Genomic DNA, 25,200 nt, shown 5'->3' on the forward strand with positions numbered 1-25,200 from the left:
GTTTTCAACTCGACAGAGGGAAGGATAGTCCCTGCACGAGACACTGTGGGAGAGATGAATAGTTAGAAAGAGATTGTGCTTCATGCCACTGAACTATCTATCTGTAGCTACTGCTGTTATGCAGCTGCAAAAGAAAAGGAAATGCTAGGGGTAAAAGATAAAGAGGATCTAAGGAAATAGATATCTTTTGCTAATCCTTTCCTCTCATGGTGAGAATGGTTAATCTGTTGCAGAATACAATACGGATGCTAGTCCTACTTGCATTTGCTTGTGAACAGGAGTTAACTGAGGCTAAGCTGCCTGGAACACTTGGTTTGTACAGCACCGTGGTTCAATCTGCAAGTTGTACCTGCAGTCAGGAAAGGGAAAGGATAGCCAAGTTGTTGTTTGCAACTGATGCAACTCAGTCTGTGTGCAGAGGTCCTTGTATGTGTAAAACCATGTCAAATGACTCAAAGAATATTGCTAGCAGGCACCATGCTAACGTCAAGGCAGAGTGGTAGCACTATACAGTTCTGACTCCTGGAGTGTGGATTTTCAATTATTGTTTCTAAAAATCTGGATGTTCATTCAGAAGGAAGGATGTGATGCTTTTAGGATAAACATTTGCTATTTACCTTCTTGATGTACAGCCTTGATGTTGACTTCATAAGCCTATCCTCAAATTTGGAGAAGGAATTTTCCTGGCTCCTTTAATTAAAAAATAAGCAATGCTTTATGTTGTATTTACGGAGAATTCCTTTTGGAGCAGGGGGTTCTCTACTGTATTTTTTTCCAACTATCACTGTGATTGGTTGACCAGAAAAGCAGAGGAAGCTTAGATAACATGGGCCTTTAGTGCAGTATCTTACCTTATGTAGTGACAGTGCCAAAGAAATACTGCCAAATCATACTGACTATTCAGATCATGTGTGATCTCCTGAAGAACATGGGGCAGAAAATCTTTCCTAATATTTCTTACCACAAGCCCAGTGATGTTGTTTGGAGTAAAGTCCACATAACTGGAGCCCGTTTTGACATGAAGATTGGAGGATGCCTGCTTCCATTTCTTTTCCCCTGATGTGCTTTATTCACTGGCAACTTGAGCTGTTGTTGGCAGAAACTGGACTTCCCATTGGCATAAATGCAAAGGACTGATTCTTTTATCTTTACACATACCAGTTGCATTAGGAACTTGATGAGGTCTGAATTTCAGTTTTTGAGTTTCCTTTTGCTAGCTATACAGTGGTTTGGTTATGTAGTTGAGTACAAACACAGTAAGAATTAATCAGCTGCCTCAGGCTTTGGACACTGCTCAAACAGCTCTTTCCAATCATCTTTGTAAATTGTTCTATGGTTCAGCTCTGATGTGGCTGCTGGATCTTTGTAGTCAAAGTTACTGCCCATTCAAGAAAGTTTAATATTCAGTGCGAGCACATATAGTTTATCTTCCCAGTCACACTTAGCCATCCATCATAGCTGTGCCATAGTACACATCATTAGGTTGTGAACTCTTCTAATCTGAACATGGACCTGCCTCCAATTTGTAAATCCATTTACTCAAAATCAAAGCAAATGGAGAACCTTTACTCAAATGATATAGTTTTCCCATTAAGGACCTAAATTTGGATATTACGAACATTTAAGTTTCTCAGCTCTGTTATCTACCTCCTTAGCCTGCAATCAGCCCTTATTTTATTAAGCCAGAATTTATTTCAGATGAAATTTATTTGAAATCCTGTTCAAAACACTGCCTGCTATTTATTTCTCTGTGTTCTAGTTGTAAAGCACAGTAGTTATTTGCTGAAGTGTATTTTTCTTCTGAAGAACCAAACTTGCTCAAAGTTGGAGAAAAGGAGCTTACGTATGCTTTGATTATGAGTGAGTGGATTGTGGGTAATAAACTAATTCTATGGAGAATGGTGTTTGTGGTATTAAGCCGATTATGTATGAAGTGAACCTATGTCTGCAACTTAGTGTAGAGTTGCATGGAAATTTGGTTACATTACACCTGCACCATTTGTTAGTCAGAAAGACTCAAAATGATCATTAGGTTGAAAATTTGGCTTTCAAGAAGAACCACTTCACTATCTTTAATGTTTAACTAAAGAGCAGATTGATTTCTAACTTATCTCAAAATTTAGACCTTGTTTGAACATAGAAGTTGTAATGTAGGAGCAATCTCCTTTTCTTTCCCACACAGCAGAGAGATGTAAGCCACACCATAAAAACAAATCGCATGACCTTGGGTGTAGAGTCACCACCTACCACATCATAGTCATGTTAACTAATCTGATTTGTCTTTCATTCTATTTAATGTTAGGAATTTACATGTCATCAATCACCTGCTTCTTTCTTGGCTGAAAAAGCCAGGGGGACTGCCAGCTTTGCCATATGGCAGCCAAAGTGAATGTATTGACAGCTGAAATCAGGAAGCACAAAAATGTTTGAAAAGGTTTTGGAAGAGCCAACCTGCTTTTGAGTCTCAGCAGCTTGGTCTGGCTTAAATGTGAGGGGAGGAGATTGCCATATTAGCCTTCCCTGGCAGGGAGGCTGATCAATAACTGTGCAGGACAATGCATTCTAGTTCTTTAGTCTGAGCTGATTTTAATACTTCATTTACCAGCAGTCCTTCCTCTTCTTCCTCAAAGTTTATACTTCCCCTCTGTCTCTGTCTTTCAGCTGTACAGCTCCATGGACTTTGGAAGAAAATGGCAGCTCATGCATGAGCGGGTCACTCCAAACAGGTTTTACTGGTGAGTTATGCCCTCAGGCTTTGCTTGCTTTGGGCAGGTCATGGTGGGGAGAAGGGCATCTAACTTGAAGGGATTGGTTGCTTTATCTGAACACTAAGTATGCCCTTGGTTTTGATCATCATCAATGTTATATACTCAATCCCTAGTACGTATCTTGCAGTGCTGTAGCTGAATATCTCCATGTTTGTACCTCTTATCTGATAACAGTGGTGTCTTGTACAGACGAGTACAAGTCTTTTGATAGTTGCAAACCTCCTGCTTTTTTGTTAGATACTTTCTTACTGTAACACAGAGAAACTGCCCAGTGCTTCAGTGACAAAGTTATGATCATTAGACCTCCTATTTTTCAACCCTTCTGAGAGCTACTTTAGCCTACAATGCAGTCTTTGTGCAGAGCCAGGCACTCTGACCAGTCTCCTTATGCAACCGTTGGGAGAAAGGATGATTCAGACTCTGCTTTGAATCACTCTCTGAGGAGCCAGTTTCTTTCTACTGACTGGTGAGAGCCCAGGATCTGCAAACAGTTTGCTAAAAATCTGCTTTGTGACTATCTTCCGTTTCCCAAGTGTCAGCCTCCAAAATTGGAAGAGTGTCTTAAAAGCAGATGATTAAACAAATTTAGTTCTTGTCTCCAAGCTCCTCCATTTCAGATGCTGCTTTTCCAAAATTCTCTCCACCATGTGAAGGCCCGAGAATTGAATTTAGAGAGAAAGAGAAAACCCAGCAGTAGTCTTCTGTAGTTGAATCTAGGATTTGGGGCTTGAATCAGATTCTTAACGCTGTACTACATACCAGATGATGGTGTGTGTGTGAACACGTAGAAGTGCTGATTTACAGAATCTGGGAATAGTTGAAGAAGTGCCTGGTCCTTAAGGCCAAAAAAGATCATAATATTAAGGAATCAGAGGCTTTTATTTTGAATGGTTAAAAATAAAAAGGACTGAGATGACTTAAGAATTGACTCCCAATTGCAAAGCATGATGTATGTATCTTAGAGTCAAATTCTCCTAGAAATTCTTGTGCGTCATTAAAAGTACCTGGAATACAGGCCCAAGATATCTATAGATTGGATTTGCAGTATTTCCACTCCTTGCAGTGGATATGGACACCTTATGGGATTTTCAAATTGTCTACGTCCTTCTGCAAATCTCTCTAAACAGCTTTAGACTCCCACATTTAAAACATGGCTTTTTGGCACTAAGTCTGGAGATTTCCCTCAGTGTGCCTGTGGATTTTGGACAGTGTAAGAAGTATGTTGAACATCTAGGAAAGGAAGTTGTAAGGCTCCTAAGTTACATAGACCTGCAAAATGTATCAAAGATCTAGAACCTTGTCTGACCATGTCACTGTTTCACATGTCCATAGTGAAGGAAAGGTGGTTATGTTCTCCTGGTTGTGGTGGCAGGTTGAATGACCTAACTATCCAAAAATCCCTTGATTTCACTATTCATGCTAGGTGCACATGATAAAGGTGAGTGTAGATCCTCTCCAGGTGTATCCTTTTGTGGAACAGGATAGCTGGTCCTATGGGATAATTGTACCCTACCCTTCAAATAGCCCAGCTGAGCTTAGGGGATAGGCTTTCTTGGAGGATAAAATGCAAGGGCTGAACTGACTTGGGAACAAAGCTTAATCTCTTTCTAAAGGAGAGGCTGTGGTGTTGTGGTTTTTTTCTACTTTCATATAATAATGGTTAATGGAAATTGCCTGTTTGTATCTGTCCATTTGACACCCAAACCTGTAGATTGTTTTCCACAATCTACCTCGTTTTTCATACAGCCTTTTGGCGGCATAGTTTGAATGCTGCTTTTTAACACTGCATTATATAAAGCCTCTGTTTCAAGTGTCTCTTTTTCTTAGAAAATCTAGAAGTCTTCTATAGTTAAAACTTATATGGCATAGACCTAGAAATCTTTATTCCACTCAGAAACAGTAGAATCCCATTGACAATAAACTTTCCAAGAGAGTGAATTGGGTTTTTCCCCGAGTAAGAGAGATTTGATCCAATTCATAGTGCAGGGGTCAGAGATGTTGAAATTTTGCAACGTAGTAACTCCCCTTAGCTGTCTGATTTCTTTCTTTTTTCCTTTCTTCCTTTCTTCCTTTTTAAAGCTGCAAACTGTGATGGCTTACAAGCTCTGGCTTGTAAGAGGTGTACAGAAAAAGAAATACAAGAACACTTCAGCCTTGGGAATTTGGTGATTTCATTTTATTAGGCTATGAAAGAGGGAGAAAGTGGGTGTAGCAGTAAGTTTCAGAGGGACATGAGCCACTAGTCTGTGGAGTTCATCAGCCTATCAAATACTACGTTATCAAACCTCTTAATAAAAACTTCCAGGAAAGGTGAAATTATAATGATAGGGAGATGCCAAAATCAGAGGTAAGCTGCTCATTTGTGCTGCTCTGTGTTTTTTATTACTAGAGGCTCAGGTAAGCCATCATCAAATGGGACAGTCTTCATCTGTTTTGAATGCAGCTGGCTTTATCTGGGGCAGCCTTTGTGGAATGTTTTTGCCTTCAAAGTATGACTTTCATGTCTCAGGGTGCCATGAATGGGCTTGTGAAGACTGTAATCTTCACCTGGTTCATGGGATCAGTCAGGCTGACAGGGAGAGGTCGTATTTTTCTCTCTGAGACCTTTCCAAATAATTATACCTTCCCTGAGAGAGCTCAGATATAGAGTCTTTAAGGCCAGGAGAAAACTACGTTTGCATCAGAACTCGTGAGGTTGGGATGTGAATTTTCACTCAACAAAGCAAGACCTCTCTGTTAGTCATGGACACACAAGTCACACTGTGCATTTTGCTGTAGCTCTGGCAGGTAACATCTGTGATGTCTCCCCACTGGTCAAAAATAAAGTCCTAAGCTCCAATCCTGATCTGTGGCTTTATATCCTGGCTCTTGTCTTCAACTTCTTTGCTTAGTCCTAGATGTTGGTGCTAATCTCTGGGTTGTAGTTTTGTGTTCTCATCCCGTATGGATATCACATGTCCCGCAGTTTATGGGACATCTTGTCATCAGTTCCTGCAGCCAGCTCAAAGTTTGTGCATGAGCTAAGGCTCACCTCTGGGCCACTCATAGTTATAAAAACTAGGATTTGAGATTATCTACTTCTGTAGTAGTGATTCATTTGTTAGCTACACCCACTGATGGCAATGGCAGAGCTTGAACAGAATGTGTTACTTGATGTGAGTACAGGCATCCAAATTTGGCTCCCACGTGCCTTGGCCTCAGAGATTTTAATAACTTAGGATCCTGAAAGGCTAGAAATAGGAGCTTACGCTAATGTGATACAGAAATTCCCAGATCACTCATCACTCTGAAATTAGTCAAGATAACTGGAACCAGCATGCGTGCAAAGTTTGTTAAAGAACTACTCAATGTTCTTTTCTTTTAAAACACATTTCTGCAGCTCCTTCTGGGCCCTGTTCATTTTTTCTTGCTGTAACTTAGACACCTGTGCTGTCATGTGGAGGGGTGTAAAAAAAATACAGTCCATATTTTGTACCGTAGAAATGTTGGGGAAATTTCCTTGTCTGTAAAACACATGGCATGTTCTGTGCTGACTAAATACTGTCTCTGTTCAGGTAAGAACTCAAAGGACTTGAAATATCCTTAAGTTGCTTTGCTGCCTCTGCCTTTTCCTGTGGTGGGACAACAGGACTAAGCAGGTGGGCAGGACAGTTTGGTTAATGGAGCATTCACCAAGCCTTGTTCAGCACTTCGCTGGACCACAGCTTTCCATGTCATCTTGGCTGACTCAAGCTGACTTTGCCTCATTACTCCCTAAGTAAGGCTGGGATAGGAGAGCATTTCTTTTCCTTGTGGGGTCTAGTGGGTGAAGTACTCAAATATGGTGATACCAGGTGCTACAGCAGTGGATTAAGAGCACTGAAGGGCATGAGAGAGTTAAAAGATGCTTTAGTGGCATATGAAGTCCTTTTATAATCTTATGGATTAATTCTTTAAAATGTGGAGTTCCACAAGATGACCTATGTTTTCTGGCTAATCAGCTAAATGGCTGTGAATATCATCTGTCCATCTGTCTTTGGAGGCCCTGCCTATGTTTGCTGAGCAAACACGGGGACCGCCATGCTGTGCAGAGAACAGAGCTATACTCCTTGGGACATCCACCCCCTTTCTTAGGGCCTCCCAGGGCTGCTCTTTGCTGGAGGACTCATTCACACTTCTTGCTTCCTGTCATCACTGGGGAGTATGAAGCAGTGGATGTGGGACTGTTTTCCATTTTTTTTTGCCTGGTACCTGTAGACATTCACCCTTCTCTCATTCATTTTTGTTAAACGTGCCTTCTGGGACTTTGGGTGATTCTGTCAAAGCCCGGGAGTGGGAACAGTGGGGAAAACCCATTTGTGTGGAAGAGAGGGAGAAATCTGCACGGCATTTCTGATGGGGGATATTTGGAGCACTGAAGTCAGTACCCAGGATGAGCCTAGTCAGTAAAAGACACTGAAATACACACTAGTGATGAAAGCTGGGCAGAAAACATCAACAAGGCAGGAGGGAAGAGACAGCAGGAGGAGGAAAATAGGATATGCACTAGCCTGGCTTCAAGGAGCAGTATTTGTATCCGCAAATAGGAAAAATGTGATGTAACAAACAGTTCTCAAATACACTGCTGATTCCCCACTGAGTCTCCCCAGAATTTTATTTTTTCCCTTTCTCTGATAACCAACCAAATTTCTGGTTGTTTTGGTATTCATGAATGCCAGCCACAGTTGTTTTGAACTCCAGGGATTAAAAATCGGGAGAAGGGAACAAGCTGTGCTTTCAGTGGGAGAAAGGAAGAGGCTGTACATCCACTTAGGCTATGCTTCGGAGTTATGGCTTTTCTGTCACAGTCGTTTGAGGCATGAGCCAGAAAATTTTGTCTCTTGAGAGCAAGGTTTTCAGTTCTTTTTGTCATGATTTTGGATAGGAACAGTGATAAAATTTAGCCAGTATGTTCCTATTTATTTGCAGCTTGAATTTCATGAAGACTATAGCGGAGGCTGGTTTGGATATCTGGGAGTAATGTAGCCAGAAGATAAGGGATTTACCTCAGTGTTTCAAAAGGTTATGGTCTGGGTTTGGATTTGCAGTTGGGCAGAGGTTTGTGTCTGTTTTTATTTCCTCATCTCTATGACAGCACTGATATTTCCTAATCCCAGTGCCATTTTGGGTCCACACAGACTGTTTCAGCAGCAGTTCCAGAAGCGACCTTTGGACACAGCTAAGGTTACTTTTACTTGGCTAGTTTGCCAGTAATGAAATGGTTAGTCAAATATGTGCCTGTCTCTCCTGTAAATCCCACTAATCATTAACTACCAGATGGTGTCATTGCATAGTGCTGGGGAAACATCGCCTGATTTTTTACAGCCAAGTTTAGTGTTAAGAAAACATAGACTTGTAAATGTCAAATTGACTATTAAGTAATCCTGCATTAGAGTTTTTCAGAATTAAAATCAAACCATACATGGAGCTGTGGATACAAGGAATAATTCCAGTTTGGCAGCCATGGATAACACCACCTATAGAATCATCAAGGCATATACCCCGTGGCTATTCATGTAGACTGCACATGAAGAACTGAACAGGGACCTATTACTGGATGCTCCTGTGGGCTAATGACTCATTTGCCTGTGTTAAGGACTTGCTTCCCATGCCCTGTGGGTGAGAACACCTGGGAAAGGTTTTTCTTCCAGAGGGTAATGCTAACATAAATCTGGAATGTGTTACTCAAGCCACCATGACCATGTACTCTCCTAGGCTGAGAACAAAATTTTCAAACTCTAGCCTCAAGGTCTGTAATAAGAGTTCAGGAGAGATGAGACCTTCTTAAAAGGTCTTGACATTTATTGAAAGATTTCCTTGCAAGGTCACATTAGTTAATTAAAGATCACAACACCATGGTGGTAATAAGACCAATTTTATTTTCCTTTTCAAAATGAAAAGAAAAGATGGGCAAGTGGGGGAACTGTAACGTTAGGGATTTTCTTTTCATTTTATATGCCTACAATTAATGCAGTTGGCACTACAGATAGTTAATGTTTCCAAACATTAGGTCAAGGCTTGTGATTACACAGTAACTCAGTGGCAGAGATAGAGATGGAACCTGGATATAGATTTGGATACTTTTTATTGGCTGAAATAGTGTTTATTTTTGTTGAAAAAGTTTCAAGTCAATAAAGATATTTTAGAATTATGCCAGCATTATCAAAATGTTTATCTCAAAAAATTAAACAAAGGAACATACTGAAATAATTGAAATTTTTTTATGTTTTTTGAAGTGATTTTTGTATTTGAATAAAATCTCATTTTGCAATATACGAGCTTTTAAAATTAAAATAGGGAAAGAGTGCAGTCTGAAACAAAGTGTCTGGATAAAGGCAACATAGAAGGATCCTGACTACTCTTCTCATTTTGGCCTTTTGTGATGCAGAGCAGATATTAGTCCCTAACACCCAAGTTAGATGTTCAGTAAGCTTATAAAGTACTTCTTCATAACTGTGATTAGTAACTTACAACAGTGATCAACAAAGTTTGAGAAACCTTTTTAAGTTTTATATTTTGCTTTTGTCCATGAGCATATTTTTTCCTAAACTTAATCCTATCCTGTTCTTCAACTATAGATTGCTAAGTGTTCTTCCAGGGACGTTGTGATAGATTTCGTGGATATCTAAAAGTATAAAATCCTACATGACCCTAAGAAAATGAAAATCCTTCATTTTCTGTCTCTGGGAAACCCTGCAGGACTGTTTTATAGAGACCGCGTAGACCCCACCTATTCTGTTTGTGCCTACGGTTAGTGTAATGTTCAGAATACCATTCCCATTTTTGAGCACAGTCCATGTTTTTCTAAACTAATTTATGAGAGACTGAACAAATAGTTGGATCTGGGAAAGCATCTTTTGTAGAAGGTGGCAAAACCCCCTAGTACACTGCTGGAGGAGTATTACAGAATATTTCCTAGTTTACCTGGGACTAAAAACAAAGATATTTGGGTTTCTGGTGTATATTTACATTATATGCTGACTAATGGCTTCATACTACAAAAGAATTTTGATACAACTAGTCTCTTTGCTATGAATTTAAGCTCTAAATAGTAGCTGATGCGTTGGAAGAACTAAAGGATGTTCATTGCTTGACTTTGCTGTTGTGTGATGCTCCTCTCCTTATTGCCTGCTTTCCCAGGAAAACAGGTGCTTGACTTTTTTACAGAGTCCTGTGGATGCCATGCTATGAGGCTCCCTGGGCTCAAAGCTCTTTTAGCAAGAAAGAAAGAAAAACACACTGGCTACAAGGATTGTGTGTAATTGTGAAGGGAAATAATTTAAAATACTTTAAGTTCTTCTTTAAAACCCATGAACTACATAATAAATGAACCACAAAATAAGAGCCACATGATAGCAAACTCACAATTCATATACCCCCTCTGAAATTCTGGCTGCTATCACAGCCGGAATGAGTTCTTTCAAGGGCTGCTGTATACCCTCTAGGAGGACAATTTTAGGGTAAGTCACCTTTGAGGAACTTTTCTTTCTAACTGCCGTTTGCTTGAGAAACACAGCATATCGGGCAGAAGGAGGGATCATCCCTTCTCCACTAATGTAACTGTGGATGTCCTTGCATAAATACTACCTGGCTTTTAGAATTTGTGATTTGTTGTGATTTTAGTATGATTTGTGACGTTAGCCATATTTATGACTTTAATGTACTGTGACTGGCAGTGATTTTTTTTTTTTTTTAAAGACTGGAAAAGTAAGGGCTGAAATATTTCTGCTCGTTGGTTTTAGATTTAATGCTTACCACTAAATGTCACATATTGTACTGCAGTTAGGGCTTTCAGCCATCAAAAAGCGTTTTACTTTGGGCTCTTATCTATCAGGTTTCTTTATGTCCCAGGGGCCAGTCTCTTCTCTTATTTCACCCATTGCTAATCCTGGATCACTTTGTAATCCCCTTCACTCTCTTGTGACTAAGTGTCTGAGACTGGAGCAAACCAGACAAACCACTAGTAAGAAAGATCTAAGGAGGAATTTCTTGAATATTTCTCCAATTAAAATTGATCCCTGGACCGGATACCAATGCCTTGTCTGTCTGGACAGTGCATGGTGGAACGATCTGCTTCCTTCTCATGCAACAGGGTTAAGATGTCTGAACTTCATCTCTGTTTCACAGTCCAGTGTTGGAAGCCTAAATGCTGTGTTCAGCCTGCCTGGGCTGACTTCATTCTGTCTCTCCCTGATGCACATGAACTCAAATACAAATTGATTTCAGCCTGTCAGTAACAGTCCCAGAGTAATTCTTTGTGATACTTTGTAGGAAGCAGTGATGAAAGCCAACCCTCTAATTAATATATTGAATAATGCATCTCCCTGAGGCGTATGGGGATCTCCCATACTGTCATAGCTTGGCAAAGCTAATCAAAAGCTAGGCTGCTGGACTGACGGTCATATTGTATTTTGTGCTCTCTGGCTAGCAAGGAATATTCTCCCATTTATTTTGTGTGGGATTTGGCTTAGGTTTTGGCCTTTGTTCTATACTGCACTAATCTCTGTTTCTGGACAAATGGGCAAATTTTCATTGTGGGAAAGAACCCCTCTTGCTTTTAGATGACTCGCAGAGAAATCTTTGGGAGTTGGTTTAAAAGTCACCACTGTTCCAAGAAGTTGAAGAATGACCTTTTCACATACTCTGATCGTGGACATAATTTTCCAGCCGTTTCATTCAGTGGCAAAACACCTGCTGACATCAGGGAGCCGAGCAGCTTTCCTGGACCCGGCCTGTCTGCTGCCCCAGACCTCATCCCAGATGGCCCACTTGGATTTCCAGAGATGCACCTTTGCATGGGTTCTTACAGCTCTTGTTTCTTTACAGCAGCTGGGGCTGGAAGCGTTCTTGCATTGGAGAAAGTTGCAATCTAATGGAGAATTTATCCTCAGTAAGTACATCAATACTATCAGGGATAATTTTTACTTGAAAGTAGATTTTCAGTGATACCTCAAAGCTCTTCAGGTAGATTTTCTCAAGAAGAATCTGGAAGGACCCAGATAAATTCCAGTTCATTTCCCTGAACTGACTTCAGCCTCTGAACCTTTGGAAGTTTGCCTGCCATTAAGTTGAACAAAAACAGTTGTTTTATTTAACAGAAGGAGCTGAACCCATGCTGTGCGGAAAGAACAGTCTTATCATGGCAAAACAGACAAGATGTTTCTGCATTCATTTAAACATGAGCCATTTGTGTCGCTCAATAACATCCATTAAAGATAAGGAGGTCCTTCTTTATGCCTTCTGCCTGTTGGAAATTAACAAACTCTCTTAAAATGACAATTCATCAGCAGTTATATGAGGCAGAATTCATTCTCGGCAAGAGAAGAAATTGAAACTCCCATCCTTTCATTCCCTGGCATTCCCCTGAGCCTCCTCTGTAGAATGAGATGAGTTTAATTCAGCTATTGTTAAGCATAGTGAGCACGAAGCTACATCAGAACGTAAGAGCGGGAAGGAGTATGTTATTAGCTGCACTACAGGTTTGTTTAAATAATGTTGATTCAGTAACTTGTCTCTTGCTGATCATATACAGAACAAGGATGAGAAGCTAGTGAGTGAGGCTGTTTTACTTGCATATTTGTAGTGAGCTAATTGGAAAAGGAGATAGCAGTGGTTATCATAGCTCTGTAATTATCTCACAGATAATTGTCCAGAAGGCAGTGAAAATGGAATGTAGACACATTTCCATGTTTAGTGAAATATCAGAAGTCCTGCAGGTAAGTTTAAGAGAGAGAAACATACTGACCTGTGACTGCCAGCAGGGGCTGAGGAAATAATAAATAATAACTGTAGACTTCAGAGCTGATTGGAGAAAATCCTGCTTTTCATTGGAAAAAATAAAGAAAAACAAACCAAAAACCCTGCCAGGTTTTTGGCCAAAGGGTGCAGAAAGATTCTTAGGTTTTGCTTAACATACGTTTGTTTTTCAGGTTTTGATTGAAAATCTTTGAGGGAAGGAGACATGTCGCATTACAATATTGATTTTTAGGGGCAATCTGTAGTAGTGACTCCCTAAAGCCATTTCTGGATCTGCTGTAGTTGCTCTAGAATTCTTTTTTTTCTTTCTACAAATCATTAGATTTGAACAGTGCCTTGACACTTTGGAATTTGCCTCGAGGCTAGAAAACAGCTGAGTATTACTTTTCATTTGGCCTTGTACATTTCTTGCCTTTTATTGCTCATCTATAATAACAGATTAAGAACCCAACAAAGAGAAGCTCTTGATTTACCTACAGCTTGACCATACATCTTTACTTCTTGACATGTGGGTAGCACAAACTCATTGCAGCATTCTGCCCTGAGCTTTCTTACTTGAAAAGGGTAGTGCTTTGGGGATGGGGATGCTTTGGGAATCTGCCGTTGCGAAGAGCTGGGAGCACTTCTAGTGCTCAGCTCCCTGGGCAGCCTCATCTCCTTATTGTTGGTGCATCCATCTAACTTGAGGCAACGGAACCCACAAAAGGTCGGTGGTTTCTCTGGTCTCTCCTGTGTCACTCTTCCGCTGACAGAGACACCTGCAAATGGCTGTGGCCATTTTATTCATCTCCCCTCTATTCTGCCTGTGAGGATGCTTCTGTTTTAAATGCAAACTTGTCTTGTCATGAGACACATACTCATGTGCAGACTTCTGTCACCATTTCTTTTACCCATCATAGCCATGGAGACTTGCTGTTTCTACAGACAGAGCTTGTCTTTGCATATTTGTCTGCTGCTAGAATCCTTTTTGTTTCCTGCTTCTTTCTCTTTCCCTCTTGTGGATGTTGGGACAAATGAGCATTTCGCTCTCAGTGGCTAATTGAGTGTGATTTTCTTGGGCAAGGAGACATGTTGATACATTTATGCTTGCTGGTCCAGAACAGAGTAGTTTATTCTCCTTTGTCTTTCTCCTCCTTCTCTTTCTTCCTCTTTCCTCTCTCTCTCTCTTCCTTTCCTGGCTGATGGTTAAAACTCAGAGAATGAAATAAACCATTTGTTCTCTTCAGGTTAGCATCTGAAATGAAGAGGAACCACTGTCACAAAAGGTTTGTGACAGAAATCTAGTTTTTCACATTGCCTTTCTCCAAAATGCATAAACTGAATCACAAATTTATTTCCAGAATGTCATATGTTATCCCAGGGTGATTCTTCACAATATTCTGCAACAGGAAATGTGGAGATTCATGCTTCCTTAATTAATACAATGTACAATGCCTATAGCCGTATGGGACTCATCAGCATATCCTATACATTTTGCCTGTGCCAAGTTTCATACTGGCATCCCCTCTTCGGACAATTTAAGTTTTATTTTCATTCATCTACTGCTGCATTCATTTATTAAACGATGTTCTCACTCTGAAGCTTTTCAGAGGGACTATATTCTGCCTAGGACTCTGTTAATAGCTGAATCACTGAGCCTTAGCGTTTCAGGCATGTCATAATTTCAGTCAGAACATGTTCACACAAATGAGGGTAATTAAACACACAGCGAACTGAGAATCCTTATTTTGGTGTAAAACATTACTTGAACGGGTCATGTTTAAAATACTTTTGCTAGGAGACAAACTCAAAGGGATGTTATAAATCTTCTAAACATTCCCTTCCAGGGAGGGAAACAGTAACTCCAGTGAATTCCTTGGCTGCAGGACTGATGGACTAAGCTGATGGCATCTTTGAGCATGTACTTTGCTTTTCTAAAGTGGTCAGAAACAGGGCTGATTCATGTTTCCTGAAAAACCAAAGCAATAACCTATAGCAATTCCCCATCTACATGACTTTCAAAGGAGGGTAGCCAAGCACTGGGCACACATTAATTAACTGGGCTTCATAATATAGTAGGCACTAAACTGATTTTAAACCAAATGCAGGGAAAGAGATGAAAGTCACTCAATATGTCAGTGATCAGTCTTGGAAGAGAAACAAAAAATCTGTGCTTGAGTTTCACAGATCTGTGCAAAGCATAGCCGGCTAGAAAATGTCATTTCCCTGATTTATTTATTTTTTCCAAAAAGCTGAGAAAACCACCCCCCCCACCCCCCACAAACTCATCTACTCCCAAATTTTCCATTGGGAAACAAAGATTTTTGGTTAAGTAGAATGAACTATTCCTCTGGAGTAGATTTCCCCTCCCTCCCCCAATTTGGCTTAGATTTTGATCACCAAAATTACTTTTGTACACAATAATTTCTGCATTTTGGGTTTCCGCTTCTTTTCCTATTTTCCTGTTTTTCCTCTCCTATTCCAAAAAAGAGGGATGGTGGTGGAAGAAAAGAATGAGAAAGGAGACAAAGCTAAAAATATGTCATTTTTTAGTGTTTCCAAAAATATACTTTTATTCTTGTTTCCTCAAAGGACTTGAAAATTAGAATATTAAAAAAAAAAAATTAAAAAACGTGTCCTGCAAAAAATGACCATTTCTCCAGAAGGCAAAACAGAATCAAACCCTTCTGTTGGAATATGTTTCAAACTTGTCCTTCATTAAGTTTGCAGACCTTTAATCCCAGGTAAATCCCCTCTCTCCTTTCTGGAGATGCCTTCCTTAAAGCATTACTGCCTATGTTGGATGCATGTGGGACAGAGAGCTGATGGTGTATTGTGCATTGAAGCTTTGAGACATCTTCAAGACAGTAACGTCTTAACTTGATGAGCTGATGCTTCGTTATTTCCACCATATCCCGATGCTGGTGCTGCTAGGACTTGGCAAAGAAAGGCTTCTTATTCAGTTAGGATAAGCCCTGGGGCTGCTTTTATATATATCCTGGATCGCCTGTAGCCTGATGAGTCAGGAGCAGCAGGCTGCATGGGAGTAGCTTATTTAGTTTGTAAGTAAGCAGCGGGACTGTGACTGCACCTGGGAGCACATCACTATGAGCGCTGGCTTGACGTAGGTGACAGATCTGCTCCCTGCATGAGTCTCAGTCCCCATGAGAAGTTATTTCAGGCTGGGAGTTTAAGATGCCACCTCCAGCACATGCCCTGCCTGTGCTGCTGGCCCTTTCAAACCTTGACAGGGCTGTGATAAGGATCTGCACCCTTCTACCAACACACTTTTTTGAGTTTATTTCATAAAAATTTGGTTGTTTATTAGGGTTATAGTATAGGCCGTGGAAGAAATGCCAGAGGACTTTGAAGGACTAAAACCTATTAACTGGATGAGAACTAAACACAAAATTATTTCTACTTTCTTAGTTTTTGGTATTAGCATACAGGGAAAAGAAAAAAACATGAATCAACAGCAGCTCTGTTCTGTTGATAAATATCCTTTAAAGGTATTCTCAGGTTCAGTGGCATTTCTTTCCCATTGCTGTTAATTTCTGATGATCTAAAGAGTCACCTTTTTTATGTACTGGGAAGAGGAAAAAATGTTTCTGTGTGCAGCAGAGCCTGCTGTCTTGTGTGGATTCTCTAGTGATTGGTGACATGATTGAGCCTAAATGTCAGCTTTTCCTTCAAGGAAAGGATTGATTTGGACCTCTTTCCTCTTCCTGGCCTGCTGTATCCATGAAACAACTGTGTGTAGCAACTTTGTAGTTCTGGAACCTGTAATCCACTGAGTTTACAGGTAATTCGTTTAGACACTGAGCAGGTAGTGGGGATGAGATGCAGGTGGGCAGATGCATGTATGCACATATGGAAACACATGCAGAGGCTGTGAACACCTTAAGTTTTGTTTCCTTTGAGATACCAGGCAGACCATCTCCTTAAAATTCATTGGGACCTTTTGAAAAAGGATTGGCTCTGCTGAAAAGAAATTAGCTGAGAATAAACACTTGGCAACTTTTTTGCCTTATCTTGCAAGCTAAGTCTTACAACAATTACTTCTGCCAATGTCCAGAATTATAGCATCACGGAAATTAGCACTGGAAAAGATGTAGAAAGCTCCAGGGACCTGGCTAAGACACTTTCTTACAGTATCTTCCTGCCCAGCCTTTTTTCCAAGCTTCATTTGAAATATGCTGTGCAAGGAGGTTTTGTACATAACTCTTCAGAGACCTCATCACATCCTACCCCATCCAGCAGCACCTCTCCCTTTTCAGCCACAGCGAATGGTACTGTATTTATGTGTTTAATAAATACATTATTTCCCCCAACAGTTCAACATTTGTATCTGTTCTTTAACTAGGGTAGTTTATGGCATGTTGTCGGCCTGGGGTGTATGCAGCTTGTGTGCACACTGGCTGTTACATGAGCAGAGTTAATGCCTGATGGATCTAGTTTTAGGCTTGACTGCAGTAAATAACAGATGAATACACAGAATCCCCTTGACCATCTGAAGGTGACTGCAGTTATTGATACCTAGGCAAATGTGATGCCATATCAGATGAAGAAGGTAGCCTGTTGGCTATTGGCCCATATTGGAAAGGTATGTATAATTTAGCAATGGTGCTGTACGAAAAGATCCAGATCAGTTGAGCAGGAACTGTATGGATCAGTCTCTGCTCCCATCTGCCCATATAGACATGGCCCTTTTGTTGCTTGGACGATTTAGTGCCTTGCACTGCTTGCCTGGTACCACACAGAAGTGTTTATTCACTTCTAGGGCAGGATACTATCAAAATTGCAGCAGACTAATTGACAACATTGACTAATTTGACTGCAGTTGCCCACAGCAAGAGGATGTGTTTTTTCCCCTTTACATATTATTGCACAATAAATGTGCCTTGTTCCTTCCCATTTCCAGCCCTTATCTACTGCACAACATCCTGCTAAGTAGTCTCCATCTGTTTCCTCCATCTCTTACATGAGCAGTAACAATTGCCTTCAGTTTGATATCCCAACCTGCAAAAATGAGTTTCCGAGTCGGCATCTTGGGAAAGTCTCAATCAGTTGTAAAAGTTTTGATTTTGTTTTCAAAGCCAGAGCTGCTGAATGCCATCTTGACTGGTCAGAAACCCTGGCAAAAAGCTCAATCCAGCAGATTCCAGACCAAGTTTGAAAGGCTGATCCCTGTGACCTGATTTTTTACCTTGTAAATCCTCGACACAAATGTTGCTGATGTCCAGTGATACCCACGCCCACCCCACAAGCTAATGGGTCCAGGAGATGGAGGAATAGAGCATCTCTTATTCTCTATTGATGGTTTAGGGAGCAAGGATCAACAGCATGCAGTATGAATTGCTCAGCGTTCTTGATCTAAGATGCTAGCGTAGCTAAATCTCAATGCTGTCTTTCATTGTTAAATGCCTGATGTCTGGAAAATGGGTAGAAGTAAATGCAAAAATGGTTTATTCCATGGAAAGGCAATAGAGTTGGTAGAAACAGTGAGCTGAGGTGTGCAGCAGGCAGGTAACCCAGAGAGTCGGTATTTTTGTTTTCCATTCTTTGCATATGCTAGCATGTTTCATTTTGAACTATATACTGTCTTATATAGAAACATTTCAGGAATAGCTACTTACAATGCAGAATACTGTTTTCCTTGTCGTTCTCACTTGCTCTCCCTCCCGGTCAGAGATGAAATATCAGCAGAGTGGCCTAGTAAATGTGCATCCATGTGCATCGCTCTTCTCTCACGATAGAGACAAGGATCTTGCCAGGGTCCTATCCATCCTTCAGCTTTCAAGAACATGAAATCCTCTTCTGAAAAGAAGGGAGGAAAGATCTTGTGAAAATCAAGAGCTACAATGAGAACAAAAAAGAAAAGCAGCAGCAGAAGATAGAGGAAAAGTAACAATTGCTTCCTTCCTAATGGGATTCAGAGATAGTTTGAATTCTTAATTGGCCAATGGTCCTGCACCAGCTGTAATACTGGCTGCAGGCTCCATGTTTCAAAAACTGCCTCTGCAGCAGTCAGAGAACACGTCAGCAGGAGAAAAATGACCTTTCCTGTCACTTCTGCCTGCATCCTCTCAGCATTTTCTCATCTGAGTGGCGATAAATGAATAGGGATGGTGGAGGATGTTGATTTAGCATGGTTTCTCACAGCGAGAGTGCCCTTTTTTCCTTCCCACAGCCATCCAAGGCAGCAGCACAAACGGGTGCATGTTGTGGACTTTGGTTTAGTTTTTGCTGTCTGGAGTTTCTGCACATACAAAACACAGAGCTGAGCTGTGCATGGAGCCTGAGGTGTGACCTTGTGGTAGGAAAACAGTTTTCAAGCTGAGCTTAGGCTTCTGAGTGTTGTTAAATCCTCTTGTCTTTGTAAGCCTTTGAAATAGAGCTGTTTGTCAGCCAGAGAGCCATGAAACCCCTTCCTAGCCACCCCACTCTGTGGGTTCCACTTGGTTGTAGAGAACATGTAAGGGAAATGGTAAGTCAGGGGATGTTGACATCTCTCCTTGTCATACTTCAGTTGCTCAAATAGTTTTGAGCAGTTCATCCTCCAAATGTTCTTCAGAGAGATAATGTATGAGAAAATAAAAGGCTGTGAAGGTGTCTCCTCTTGTTTCCTTGCTGCTCTTGTATTGCCAGACCTGAGAGGTTGTTGTAGTGAGTTCTCAAGACCAGAGAAATTAAGGTAAAGGAATATCTTTACAGTCTGTGTGTGTTCCAGGACCTGCATTCACATCTTGCTCTTTCCACTGCCTAACTTTTTTGCATTCTTCATGTAAAGCTTCTCCAGACAAACGATGAGAGACCATTTACTGAAAATACCCATATTCAGGAGTCAGAGCATTGCAAAGCAAAGCTGTGTTCTTTGCTAGTGGGAACAGACGTGAGGTGAGGCATGAAGAAACAGCATTGATTGGGGATTTGTTTTGCCATCAAAGTCTTTGATATATCAGAGGGACTTGATTTGGGAGAAGGAAGGATGACCGATGCATTACTTTACAGGCTTGTTATCTGCCTGCAGGTAACAGGAACTTGTCTTGCTTTTGGGTTGTAGGAGATTGCTTTGTGAACTTTTCCACTTGAAGTATGGTACTAGGGAGGTGCTGTATGCTGGTCCTTTTTTCCTTGTCCTTGTTCTGTAGAGAACCATCAGGCTTATCAAAACTAATTAAGGAAACAAGTAGATGGCACCGGGAAGGAAATTCAAGCTAGAATGACATGTTTCAGGAGACTTCTGTTGTCCCCTGGTGATCACGTAATAGGCATTATTACTGGAGTCTGATCCACAGAGCTTGTGTATGCAAATACAATGGTAATGAGTATTTTGGTTTTTGTTTGGAAATGCTTAGGTTCTTTGAATTACAGTCCCTTTTAAAATGGATATTGTCGTGGCAAGCCTTATACTGCTGTTTCTTATTATCTGGGCCAGGAGCAGATTTGCCCCATTGCTGCAGGGGGGGCACAGTTCCCCCTCCCTCTGGAGGGGAGGTGTCATGGGGGGCAGGTGAGGCAGCCTGACATTGTGGTGTCAGGACACAGTAAATGCCTCTGGGTAAAAGACTGGTGTCTGGCTTCTAGAAGGAAGCCGGGAGAGTGCAGCAGCCAGGGTGAAGGCTGGATTTAAGTAGGAAGCCTGTTGGGAAGGGCTGTGGGGCAGGTCCCTAATGTGTTCCCGATCTGTCCTTAAAAGTGCTGAAATTACCGCTCCCTTTGATAAAGATGTGATGGATATATATGTTGGTAAGCACGTTCCTCTGTCCCTGTTGGCATGTCATAGGCAAGGGGCATGATTGCTGAACCGCTGAAATCACAGCATTTAGGGCTACTTAGGGCAAAAAGGCAGAAAACTTCTGCTGTGGACTAGAAAGGTGTGGGAAATAATGTTGCTGCACACCATAATGTTTTTCACTGGCAGTTTAAGGAATTTCTATTTGTCCTACTGTCAGTTAACTGTGTCCAGATATTCAGAAGATCTGACCCTGGTAATTAGCTGGTCACAGTGACTCAGGCCCATTCTCGCATCCTTAACTGATAAGAAACAGCGCTTTCTTCCTTGTGGGATCACCCTGAAACTGATGGTAGCGATTAAGGAGCAGACTATTTCTCACTGGGAGTGGAATGATGAAAGCTCTGCCCGTGTGGCTTTGTTTTGTTGTGTTAGGTTTTTTGGCCACAATTCACAGTGTGTTGTGAATGGACTCGCTATTGATGTGGTGCTCTAGTTAGCAAGCAATGCCAGTTTCAGTTACCTACACAGTGGGTCATAATGTAGTTGTTCTGGCATTTGCAGCACTGGCTGATCTTAGCTGAACTCTGGCACATTCATATGTTTGTCATTGCTTCAATCGCTATGTTTTTTTGTGAGATCCACAAAAATGTATCAGAGGATCTGTATTTTGTTTGTCCTTTTTTTCTTCTGGGTTTTTTTGTGTTTTTTTTTTTTTTGATGTTTTAGCGGTTGATGCCCTAAGGATGAAAGCAGCTAGAGATTGTGACAAAAGTGTTTCAGAACATTAGGGAATTGTGAACGTTGGCTGGCTCAGAGGGAATCTATTATTTACAATCTACTGTATCAAATTCAGCTTCCACCAAATTAGAAACTGATTTTTGTCGTTGTCCCTTTTTAATCTAACCCTTTGGTTAACTCGGGAGAAGCAGCTCCATAAATCACATAGACATCTATGGATTATTTTTTTTCCCCTGCCAGCCATTGCTAGGACTAAATGTTCATCTCCCAGTGATTCTTATCAGCCAGGACACTAATAATAACATTTCTGTTCTGGGCTTGACTTTCCCTCTGCCAGGAGGAAAGCTATCTTTGTAATCTGCCTTGCAAAATGTTTTTAGGGAGTAAAATAACAATGCATAGGAAGATTTGACTCGAGGTGCTTGGGTTTCAACCAGTGAGGATGAAGAAACTCATTGTGCCTTGTTTCATGACTATCAAGGACCATGGCATGGGACCATGGGGTAAATAATAAATGCTTTCTCCCATTATTTTTATCAGAACTTCACCATGCATATATGCGTCATTGATTTTTTTTTTTTTTTTTTTTGAAGATGGGGAAACTGAGGTAAACAACAGCAAGCCTGCCCAGCAAACCAAGGGCAGATCAGAAAACTCAGTCTCTCATGTCACTTCAGCCAAGTAAAACCCCTTTTTAATTTGCTGTCAGTAAGCATGAGGCTGCTGTGCCCTTGTCTTTCCTTCAGCATTAAAACAGAGCTCTGGTTTTACTGGAGCTTGGAACCAGCTCACTTTTCCACCACAAGAATGATCACTGCAGTCTTGATCTTGTAGACAAGGGATAGGTAGGTTCCCTCACCAGCACCTGGGAAGACGTCTGTCTTAAAGGTTAGTATATGGCCCCTGGGAGTGGGCTGTGTAGAAACACAAAGGAGACCAGTTGGTTGGAGGTAGGGACCTACATACCGGGTGTCACAAGGTAGACTTGAACTGATTTTGCTTTCCCACACCCTCTCTGTGTCTGATTGCAGCCTTTTATCTAACTGGCTGTCTCCTCTCTCTCTCTCCCCCCTCCCAGGTCAGTGACCGGTTTGGATAAAGAACCTGACCTTGTGCACATGGAAGCCCGAACAGCTGACGGACGTGAGTGCCTGCAGCCAATGCTGAAAAAGTGGGCTTTGAGTCAAGAATGGAGTGGGAATGGAAATTCACTTTACTCATTTTGTCTCCCCATTTACATTTTAATTGATAGGAAAGATGTGGGTCATGTGGTTTGATGTGAGGCATACTCTTATCCTTAGCCCCTGGGGGCAAATTCAGAGGCTGCAGGCCTTGTGTCCGTGGAGAGGCTGGGCAGAAGCACAGTCTGTTGGGCTAAGGAGCTGTCTATTCTGTTCCATATTTAGCTGTTTCAGTATCATGTATTTTACATGAATCATAAAGAGCTGGGCTACCAGCACTGTGCAGTACAGCCTCCATGCATTTCCAGAGGTGTTCAGAACAGCTAGGTTGTATCTGGGAATTTGAGAAATTGTCTGCAGTCAGACTTCTCCTTTGGCCAGAATGTCCCTATGCCCCAGGTACCCTTTGTCTCCTATTGAAAGGATTTTTCAGTTTTGCCTGTGATGTATGAATAGGTGCTCCATACCAAAACACTACAGATCTTGAAAAGGTGCCTGGATATGAAGCAAGAAAATAAAAAAAAAAAAATTCTTAACCCCTCACTGAAATGAATCTAGCTATGTTTGCAGTAGAATGAATTCCTGTGTAATTAACCTCCAGCGAAGAAGACAGTATTAGTTGACTTTTTCCACCACTCTCTCCAAACTGTTTTAGGTGTTTCCCACAGAAACTACAGCATAGTAATGCATCTGCTCCTGGGGTGGAACCAGGTTTACTCCAGCTCATTGCTACGCAGAGTGGGACATGTGTCCCTTTTACACTACAGGGACAGTGTAGAAAGCAGCATAGGACGGAGGTTGTAGAGGATTTCTGGGAGGAAAAGGCCTCATTTTTGGTGGTTGCAAACTTTCCTCTGTTTTAGTCAAGTGCTGCATAGGCCAGATGCTGTGTGAACAAGCTCCTGTCTATCAGGGTGGCTTCTCTGACGCTGTGGATCTTCTAAAATCACTCATTGGCCTCCCACTGCTATTCAGTGATGGCAGCTGAATAAATAAGCAGGCAATAAAAGCTCAGGGGTGACAGCTGTTTGTTGAATATGTAGAAAAAGCAAAACAGGCTGGCAGGTGGGCGGGCAAGGTAGGGAGGCTTCTTCAGTGCCTTTGCTGCTGTGTGTGCTGTTGCGGGGATGCTGGGAGAAAAGGCCAAAAGCAAGTAAAAAAGCAAGCAAGTAAGCAAACAAACTGCTGATGAAGTCTGTTTTCAAACTAAGTTTAAACTTGCTCACCCAGCTGTTTGAATATTGGATCTGTCAAGGATGTAGATGCTTCATTTGAAAGATGTCCCTCCTGTTCGCAGACAACTCTTCCTTCAGGTCTTGTTTACTCGGGGGTTTGCTGTTTGTTCTTGTTTTAATGTATAAATTCAGCATTTTGAAATTGGCAGTTGATGGTATTGAGGGTTTCACTGAAAGTCAGACTTAAACCAGTAGTGTCAGCAAAACGGGGCCCATTGCAAAGCCGTTGTCCCAGCAGGCAGAGGCGAGACCTGGCGGGCTGTGCTGGCCCCGCTGGCATGTCCTGCTGAGGGACAGCACCAAAATGACTCCTCTCCCAGCCAAGCACAGAACAAAAGAACTGTGTTGCTCCAATTAGAGTTTTTAAGGCTTAAAACGATATTAGTTTGTGTTACAAAACATCGACTGCCTCAAAGCTATAGCCTCACCTGGTGTGAAATGGTACAGCTCTATGTACTTAGGAATGGGAGGTTGAACTTTTCTCCTAGTTGGCTCTGTAACCAAAATGGGCCTTCATGCTCTCAGTGAAATGGCCGAGGCACTTACACCTGCTGGAAAATGGGTCCCTGCAGTTATTTGCTCTTGATCAGAAAGTTTCTGATGAAAGTTTTCCTCAGTGGTGGGGAGAAGGAAGGGGAGGCTTTTTTAATGCCTCTTAGGTCAGTCTGGTGGCTCAGTCACTTATTTGATGCGTTAACAGACATAGATTTGAGTATTCCCATTGCTCAGTTCAATTCAGGGACAAGGATCCCTGCCTTCAATGTCCCTGGCCACTTGAAAAGTACATGATTCTTCTAGAGGGGGCATTTGTCTTTCCTCTTCTTCTGTTTTCCTCCATGCTTTTTATTTAAAAAAAACAAACAAAAACTTAAAAAAAAAAGGAGGGGGAAGGGAGGTGGTATTTAGGATTAGACTGCTGAACTTGATGATTTTTTTCTTTTTTTTTCTTTTAGCAGTAATGGAACTCAAGAACCTATCTAATACTGATTCAGCCACTGGAGCCTAAAATATGCTTTGTGGCTGGGAACAGGTCGGGGGGCATGCTAGAGTCTCATTCATCCGTAAATGAGTCAGGGCTATCAATAAGCTCATGGAGCTGGTAGGTGGAAGTCCTTTTCACCGCTCTGGTGTCTGTCCTCCAAGACGTCTTGCCCCACGGTTTTGTTTGTCCGGTCATTAGGAATGGTATGGTCTCTGAAAAAACATCTGCCCCAGTGTCTAGTCTCCTTAAATATTTGCAAGATGCTGCTAATTCTAGTGTCTAGCTGACCTCAAGCTGTTCCTATCTTTGTAGCAGATGAAGTTTTTCATCTTGGCAGAGCTATTGTAGCAGAATAATAATCTAGGCTTGCATTTTTAAATTATAAAAACATGTAGGAGCCTTGGGCACTGTGCCTTCTGCCTGGGTGTAATAGGCAGCAGCAAGGACAGGGTTGGATGCAAGGGAACTATTACAAATACACTGACACAAGCACCCACCAGCACTCCTGGGAAAGATATATTAAACTTTCTGATGCTCAGTGAGATAATCTTCTCCCTGCTCACAGGTACGATGCAATAAACAGTATTTTAATTAAAGGGAAAAGAGGGGAAAAAAACCTAACCAAAAAGATAAAACAGGGTAACTAATTCCTGGGGAATAATTTACAGTCCTGTCTACATTTCTAGATCCTCTTTTCCTTTGGGGAGAAATTGTTGAGGCCAGCTAGTTTTTTACCCCCTCCCGTGGCAGTTTATGATTTTAAATCTTGCCTGGCACTAGGACGTGACTTAAGCTGAACCAATCT

General features: G+C 41.4%; 1 protein-coding gene across 1 annotated transcript in view; it reads left to right on the forward strand.

Annotated features, from left to right (window-relative positions):
• SORCS3 (sortilin related VPS10 domain containing receptor 3) overlaps window positions 1-25,200 on the forward strand; it is a 311,341-nt gene that overhangs the window by 198,245 nt on the left and 87,896 nt on the right. Inside the window, exons 5-6 of the mRNA XM_059821073.1 lie at window positions 2,662-2,735; window positions 22,076-22,140. Of these exons, the coding sequence (XP_059677056.1) occupies window positions 2,662-2,735; window positions 22,076-22,140 (139 nt within the window). The remainder of the gene's footprint in view (window positions 1-2,661; window positions 2,736-22,075; window positions 22,141-25,200) is intronic.

This window comes from Gavia stellata, chromosome 9 (assembly GCF_030936135.1).
Source record: "Gavia stellata isolate bGavSte3 chromosome 9, bGavSte3.hap2, whole genome shotgun sequence".
NCBI lineage: Eukaryota > Metazoa > Chordata > Aves > Gaviiformes > Gaviidae > Gavia > Gavia stellata.